At 60.9% G+C, this 7,895-nt stretch overlaps 1 protein-coding gene across 1 annotated transcript; it reads right to left on the bottom strand.

Annotated features, from left to right (window-relative positions):
• Positions 1-2,668: 2,668 nt before the first annotated feature.
• LINJ_10_0480 (hypothetical protein, unknown function) lies at positions 2,669-2,920 on the bottom strand (the record flags this gene model as incomplete). The annotated part of the gene is made up of 1 exon (XM_001463657.1): positions 2,669-2,920. One exon carries the CDS (start codon positions 2,918-2,920, stop codon positions 2,669-2,671), a length of 252 nt encoding a protein of 83 aa, XP_001463694.1.
• Between the last annotated feature and the right edge of the window lie 4,975 nt (positions 2,921-7,895).

The raw sequence follows: 7,895 nt of genomic DNA, 5'->3' as shown, positions 1-7,895 counted from the left end.
GAAGCTGCAATGGGCATCCTAGTTCGGTGCATTTAAGTTGCCGTGCATGGGGCTTATAGATTTGTCCGTTGCCTTCGGCCAAGATGCCGACTCACGAGGATAAAAAAAGATGTTTATGCGTGTGTGTGTGGGCGCTCTCTCGGTAACGCTCTCCATATGTGGCGTTCCGCTCCTTATCTCTCCTCCCCCAATGGAGAGCGGCGTAGAAAGGGAGCTCGTGCCTCGCCTCCGTTGCTCACATCTCCAGTGTTGCATAGGGAAACAAGCAGAGGCTCAGTGGATGCGCGCGTGTGGCGGAAGTGGCGGTGAAACGACCGGAGAGACGGTGTAAGGGGGAGGGCCCCGAAGGCATGCATGGCTCACCGCCGCCTCATCGAAACAGGCTGCTGCCCCTCCCTTGAGACCGAAGCTGCGGTATCGATGGGAGAAAGACGATATGCTGCCGGGACGACGAGTCGAAGACTTCAGACGGGGCAGAGAGAAACGCTGGCGCAGCGCCGCCCCTCTGTGGAACGAAAGTTGAGGCGCCGAAGGGGAGATACATAAAGGTACAGGCCAACAAAAACAGAAACGGAGGAAAGAGCGAAGCGAAAACCACACAGGCACCCACGTATACACGCTCACATATACAGATACATGTAAATGCACACAAACATACGCGTATACATCGATGTGCACATACACACCCCCTCCTTCACACACACACACACACACACACACGACCCCGTCATCGAGTAGTGGCTCCGCGCAACCTCAGGCACACTGTGGCGCCATCGCGTGCATGGGTATTTGCGCCGACGTTTTGCGACGTCCTTGACAGAGAAACGCAAAACAGAGGAGAACTAAAACGAGCAGCATCAGAGCGAACGTGCAGTACGCAAGGACGCAGAGACACGTCCTTGTTTCGTGTGTGTGTGTGTGTGTGTGTGCGTAACAGAGAGACGACTCCCGCCCGCCGCGCTCCGCTGCTTCATACATATCTATAGTCTTTCTATTTCCACCAGTGGCCGTGCCAGTCCCTTCCGTGCGTGGCATCACACAGGGGCCCAGCATTCCTTCTTTTTTTGTGGGGAGACCAAGTAGCCTGCAGCCCGCCCTCCGGCACGGTTGCCGACATTTGGTGTCCGCAGACAGGGCGGGGCCTGGCGGTGTGCCGAATAGGCTCGCGGGCATGGTGGCGCTTGGAGCGGGTCACTACAGATCATGCCAGTTATTCGGCGGCAGCATTCCAACACAAGGGCAACGATGCTGCGCTTACGAGACTGCAGGAGATCATCCTCGCCCAGCCCCACAGGGGCACCTATCCGTACTTTGAACTTCCGCAGCAACAGGTAACTGGCAGCGACCGCATGTAGTGCAGATGGTGAGCTGCCTACTAGGGCGCTGGCACTGTGGTGTGCTCCCACGCGCCCGCCAGAGCCGCCGCCCCTGCCTGTGCTTGTTGTGAGGGCGTTCAAGCTTGCGCTGTGTCCGGTATGCTACACGAGGTTCTCGGGCCCTTCGAAGCTCAAGGCACACCTCGCTCTACACTGTGGCGTTGCATTAAGTAACCTGAATACGCCCATCCCGCCCGCGCTGCGTAGGATTCCCTGTCGGGTCTCTTTGGCTGCCCCTCTATGCCCCCATCAGATCGATAAGCTGTGAGTTCTCTGTGCGCAGGCACATGCCTCCGCACGGCCCCCTTCCGCTTGCCAACCCCCCCCCCCTCTGCTAGAGGCGTGCGGATGTAGGAGAGAGTGGAGTGCCCCGTGCCGCCACAGGCTCATGGCAGCGTCCCACTTGTCGAGGCACATGTGGGCAACCCATTCAAACACACACACACACACACACACACAACACACAACACAGGCAACAGGAGCGTCCTGGAACACGCCCCTGGACCGAAAACTGCGAGCACTGCACGCAGACGCTGCCAAGCATGGCTGGTACGGTGTGTCGAATTTCAGACAAATATGCAGAGATGAGAAGAGCCCGAGTGGTGGACAACATGGCGCAAAGACATGCATGCAAATGAGCCCCCAGCTGCACGTGTGCAACATGAGCCGCATCTCCTCCATCCAGCCAGGTGTGGGCTGGTGAGGCACGGATGCCGGAAGCATGACGAGAGCAGCCTCGGGTTGCACTATTCAGTACACCAGACTCCCATGTGGAGAGGCACCACAACATATTATGGGATGCCGTGGCTTGAGGCGACTGAGGCCGAAGCATGGCACAGAGGCAGGGTGTGCAAGGTCTCAGAGGGCCCTGACCTGTAGCTGGCCATGATCCTCCTTGAGCTCATGCGACATGCATCGAGAGACCACCACCCTCTGCTATCCCGCACGACAGACGCCACGGCTTGCTGCCCTCGAATGAAACCCTGGACGCTGCCCGCTGGAATCAAGGTATGCAGTCCACCCAAGCCCGTCTGGCGCGGGCCGTTCAGCACGTATCCGAGGAAGGGACGAGGAAAGGGCGGAAAGAGCCCATTGGACGCATGGCCCCGATGCCACGGCTGGACGCTTCGTCCCACACAACCAGATGACGCAGCTGTGGCGCAGCAGCGGTAGATGCGCTCCGGTGGCGCATGCGTCTTCTTTCTTTCGTTGCTGACTTGGTCGTCGTTGTTTTTTGTGGGAAGGCGTACACTTTTACAGACTACCTTCGTTTTTGTTTGCTTCTTTCCATTTTACTCCGTAAAGTCGGGAAACACCTCCTCGAAGCACTTGCCTATTTTTGCGTGCTTCTCGAAGTGCTGCTCCAGCTCCGGGCGGCGCACCGTGCGGGGGAAGCCCTGAAGGCAAACCTTGCACTGAATGGCGTTCTTGCTCTGCTCGTGCTTCTTCATGTCCTCGGAAGTGTGCTTGACGCCGGCGCTCTGCGCCTTCTTCATCTCGCGCTCACGGCGCTGATTGGCACGACATCCATTTCCAGACGGCATTTTGTTTCGTTCGTTGCAGAGTACGCGCGGAGGAAGAGCTGACAAGATCCTTGCTTGACCGCTTATCGGTTCGCTTTTTGAGAGAAGTGCGTGTGGCAGGCGCTTAGGATGTGAACAGGGTGTGCTGATGTGGCAGTGGCGAAGGCGCGTGCGGCAGAATGAGAAGATGGAGCGAGAGTCGTGCTTGTAAAAGCGAAGCACACTGCAAACAGAAGGTTGATGTGGGGGCCGCAAAAAAAGGAGAAGACTAAGAAACACGGCTTCGGCCGTCTGCCCCAACACGCCCCGAAGAGATGGGAGACGGATGCATTCAGAGAGGCCGTCCGTCCCACAGAGGCACAGACATACATGTGTATGTGTGTGTGTGTGTACGGCGGGAAGAACAGAAACGAGGCGGACGAGGGGGAGGGGGCGAACATGGGATCAACAACAAAAAAAATCGAACAGGCGTGGAACGATCAGCAAAGTAGCCGAAGAGGAGCAGAGGGGGGGGAGTGACGGCGGCGGACGGGACGGGGAGTTCTCGTCTCGCGCTCTGCTGACGCGTCCGCCCCCCCTCAACAGGCACGCAGCGTGCAGCTGACAAGGGAGGTGCCGTCGTGCCCCAACCCCTCTGCCTCCTTCCCCTGACCCGACTTCACAAGCGTATACCTCTGACGCCACCATTCCACTTTCCTTTCCATTTCTCTCTCTTTCTCGAAGTCTTCGAGGTGTGGCAGCAGCCGCCGCAGCGTATCTCTGCGTGTGCGCGTGCGTGCCTGTGTGCCACCAGATACGGGTCTTTACCTGCCCGTTCGTACCACCGCACACACACCTCCTCTCCACCCCCAAGAGAAAGAAATCACACGCGACCACGGTAGATCGCGGTTGCACTCTCAGCACCGACGTAGACTTTCGCCGCTGCACCCTGCCGTACGCTTTCCTAAGAGCAGCTCGGTGACAACTCATCCACTGGTCTGCTGCTCAGGAGCTCCAGCTCCGGCAAGCACTGCTGCAGCTCCTCCTCCAGAGTCGCCTTGACCGCCCCGTACACAGCACGGTGAGTTAGCTAGATCCAGCACCTTCAGCAAGTGGCATCTGCGTATCCACTGCACGCCGCGCATGCTGGTGAAAGGGGCGTGCGGGTGCTCTAGATGCTCAAGACTGCCAATGGCGGAGCCGTCCACCAGCGCCTTACCGCCCAACGCATTCAAGTAGCGGAGTGTCGAATGCAGCCGCGCGAGACTGCAAGGGGTGTCCGACATGCGTGACTGTTGCATCGAGGTTGCGTCACCGCACGCAGCCTCGATGCAACAAGCCAGATGCGCGTCAGACGAGGCTCCTGACGGCGACCGCAGTGGAGAGGGAGACGGAGAGGCGCGCGCCAACCACCCAACCACAGCGGCTGTCGCAGAGCGCACAGCGGTCATCAGCTTCGAGAACGGCGCGTGCCACCGCCGGCTTAGGCCGCCGTGCAGCGCGCTTGTATCACCACAGCGTCGACAACCATTCGATGACCATGGCGATGGTGGGCATAAAGCGTGGTGCTAACCTGCTGCAGTGACGCTTCCCAGCGTGTGGACGGACACGCAGTCATTCAGGTATAACTGCTGCAGCCTCGGCAGGGCACCTAGCGCACGTATGTCCTTGAGAAGGCGTGAGTCGCTCAGTGTGAGCGCTTCTGACCAGGCAGCACGCGCACTTCCGCTGGCGCCGTTTTCGGCGTCACTGTCCGACCCCGGCCCAGCTTCCACCTCTGCCCCCGTTTCTGCGAGGTCGTGTGCAGGACGCGCACGTTCTTCATCGACGCCGCGCTTTCCAGCTCGGTGATGCCTCGCAAATGCCATGTCTGGGGCACCAACCAGGTGAAGAATTGTATTCGCCGCTGACGTCCCTCGCGTCGGCAGTGGTGGTCACAGTGCCACGCAAGACGCGTCGGCGCAGTCCATGACGAGGACGACGATACCGCGAGGGGACTTCTTCGGCGAGCGGGTGGGCTACCCAGCGCACATCTCACGCACTGCTGTGAGTATAATGTACAGAGCGCGAAGCTGGCGCAACGAGCGCAGGGCGGAGATGCCACTGAGATTCGTGTAGTGGATCAGGGAAGGCTCTTCCAGAGCCGTGCAGGTGGCAAGATGCTCGAGATTCTTCACCTGATGGTGATCCGAAGCAAAGAGGTGGCGACACGAGGTCAAGTTGGAGAGAGGAGTCGAGTCGCGTGCGAAGGGACAGTCGATGAGGACAGCCTCGGTCAGGCTACTGAGCTCGGCGACGGCGGCGGCGGCGGCGCGGCTGCGGTTGCAGTGCACCGGCACGTGTGGTGTCCGCGCGGGCCGACTGCTCCTCTTGCGGAGCGGCAACAGAGAGCCGCAGCAGCCAGGCGAGCAGTCCGATGCAGGTAAAGTCTGCGATAGGGCGTGTGCGTCGCTGCATACACGAGAGGTTCAGCTCCTCCAGACATACTGGCCAGTCACGGACGGAGTCGCCGCCGGCGGCCCGCCCCGTCAAGGACGTATCCACGTTAGCAGCGTTGCCCCACCAACCCAGACGTCCCAGCTGATGCAGCCGTGCTGTCTTCAGCTGCCGCAGCGACGAGAGCCGCCGCACGGGGCGCAGATGAAGCAGCGCATAGCAGCCTGAAATGTTCAGTACCTCCAGCGAATCGGCTGGCATGTCTGAGAGCCATCGAAGGTGCTGCAGCTGCCGGCATCCCATCATACTCAGTCGGCGAAGGCACCGCAGTAGTAAAATGCGGCGGCCCACTGTGATAGACCGTCCTCCAAAGAACCCAGATCTGTGCGAAGGCTGAGGTCTAACGTGTGGAGAGGTAGGAGGGGCACCGGAAGCGAGGCGAGTAGCCGCGTTGCCGGGGACGAGGCATCGCCTCGTCGTCGTCTCAGGGGCTCATCTTCGTCGCGCTGCATATCCGCGTCATTTGCATCGTGCCTGCAGCCTGTTGGCACGTGCGCGACGGAGTTAGTCGGTGCGGTGCGGGCCCCAACGTCCTCCAGGCTGCACAGCTCGAGGAGCCAGCGATCACGCCGCTGCTGTGCAAGGCCCCACAGCGGCTGCCCACGGGAAATCAAAGGGTTTTGCAACGAGGCGAAGGCGCTGCCGCCGGTACGGCGGTGACCCAGTGAGCTCAAAACGCTTGGGAGGAAAACGGGAGCGGCGATCCGTTGCTGAGGCCGCAGAGCCCGACCTCCACGACAGCGTGCGGACACCACTGCACGGATGCTGCACTTTTGAGAAGATTCAGCGGTGTTCGTTGTTTTGCAGCGGCCTCACGCCGGCGACGCTGCCGCGGCATCGCGGTGGGGGGGACACGGAGAGGCGAAGCGCGCACGACAGGCACGGCGGCCACGCCAGCGCAGAGGCGCGCTTGCCATCTGAGAGGCCACGCCTCCCAACTGCGGCGTCACTGGCGCCGTCAACCATACGGCATTCTGCGCATTCGCGGTGAAGACGCGACTGCGCTGGTCGCACGCAACTCTCTAGCCACCACAGCAGCGGTCGCAATACCTGCCAGATCGCCGATGTGGGTTCGGTCGTAGCAGCTCCGCGCCTTCCCTGCTCGGCGTTCGCCTGCTTTGTCTCCTCTTCGAGCTCCCTCGCAGCCTCCCTGTAGGCGTGCAGCAGCACTACTATGCTGGATTCAGTGGGCAATACCAACGGTCGCTGCGGCGGACATGTCGTGCCGTCAACCGCCAAGTTGCCGCTTCGCCCTTGGCGAGACGGGATGCACGTTGGCACCCTTGACGACTGGACGCAAAGGGGGCTGAGCAGCATCAGCTCTTCGTTCATTTCCCAACGGCTGCTGTTCTCTCCGTGGAGGTCTTGCGCCTGCGCCACCTGCGAGGAGAAGACGGCGTCCCTGCGAACGCACAGGCCCGGTGGTGGGCCTACAGTCCCGGGGCCTGCCCGCAACGACTACGAGGACGCCGACGATGAGCGAGAGCTGTTTCTTTGGCCGCCGCTGCGGCTACAGGCGCTGCGTGCGTTGCGTCTGCTACTCCGCCCCGCTGGTGCGCCATTCGTGGATAGAGGCCTCAACAACGGGCGGCGCCACACCAGCACACCGCATGCACGGTATCCGGCCGCGCTCTTCTCCGTTGCGAGTCTGGCGAGCGGGTGGGCGGCCGCGAACGCCAGCGGAATCGGGCAAGTCAGCCCTGTGGGTAGCGACGGCTCCGCTGCCGTCCAGGGTGTTGCAGCAGCAGCTGCTACTCCAGTCACTGACCGTGACTCGCCCTCCTGGCGGTACACCGCATGGGAACTGTGTCGCGGGGGTCGAGGCAGGTTGGGGTCCAGGCTGGGGTAGTAGCTGAGAATGAACGTCATGTACGACGCCCTCATGCTTTCTTCAATGCTGGCCTCGTAGTTTTGCTAGCGAGCGACTCTCACAGGAGATTCCCCCACGGCTAGCGGGCCAAAGGAGGCGACGGGGTAGACACCGTGATACGCGCAGACGCCTTCACGGAGACGCCTGCATCGACTGAGGGGCATTCGCCGGCAGTAATGGCCGAGGAAGAAAGGGAGCACGAGCATAAAGTGGCGCACGCGTAGAACACAAAACGCCAAGGTGGCAGCTGATGTACAAGAGGTACGTAAGGATGCACCCCTACACAGAGACACACATGCATGCATGTACTTCCTTTCCGTGCCCGGGGCAAGAGGAGAAGCGGGTGAGAAAGAGAGCTACACCGAGTCCGTTGAGCGAGGCGGCATATTCGTCTCCGTCGATCCGACTTCTAGGAGGGTGGCGCGTGCGGTCGCGCCGCTCACGCCGCTCACGCCAAGGGTCACACCGGCAGGAGCGGAGTGCGTCTTCTTGCAGAGCAGCGATAAGCGGATACGATGTATGTGTGTACTGGCGAGTGTGTGGAGCCGCCTGTGCCTCCACCTTCTGGTCTCACTGGGGGGTGAGCGGGGCCTTCCTCTGGAGGCTAGGACAATGAACATCACGGGAGAGGGAGAGAGAGAAGGGGCCGCC

The sequence above is a fragment of the Leishmania infantum genome, chromosome 10 (genome assembly GCF_000002875.2).
Source record: "Leishmania infantum JPCM5 genome chromosome 10".
Lineage (NCBI taxonomy): Eukaryota > Euglenozoa > Kinetoplastea > Trypanosomatida > Trypanosomatidae > Leishmania > Leishmania infantum.
The sequence above is the reverse complement of the archived record's forward strand: the minus strand, read 5'-3'. Positions and strand labels throughout refer to the sequence as shown.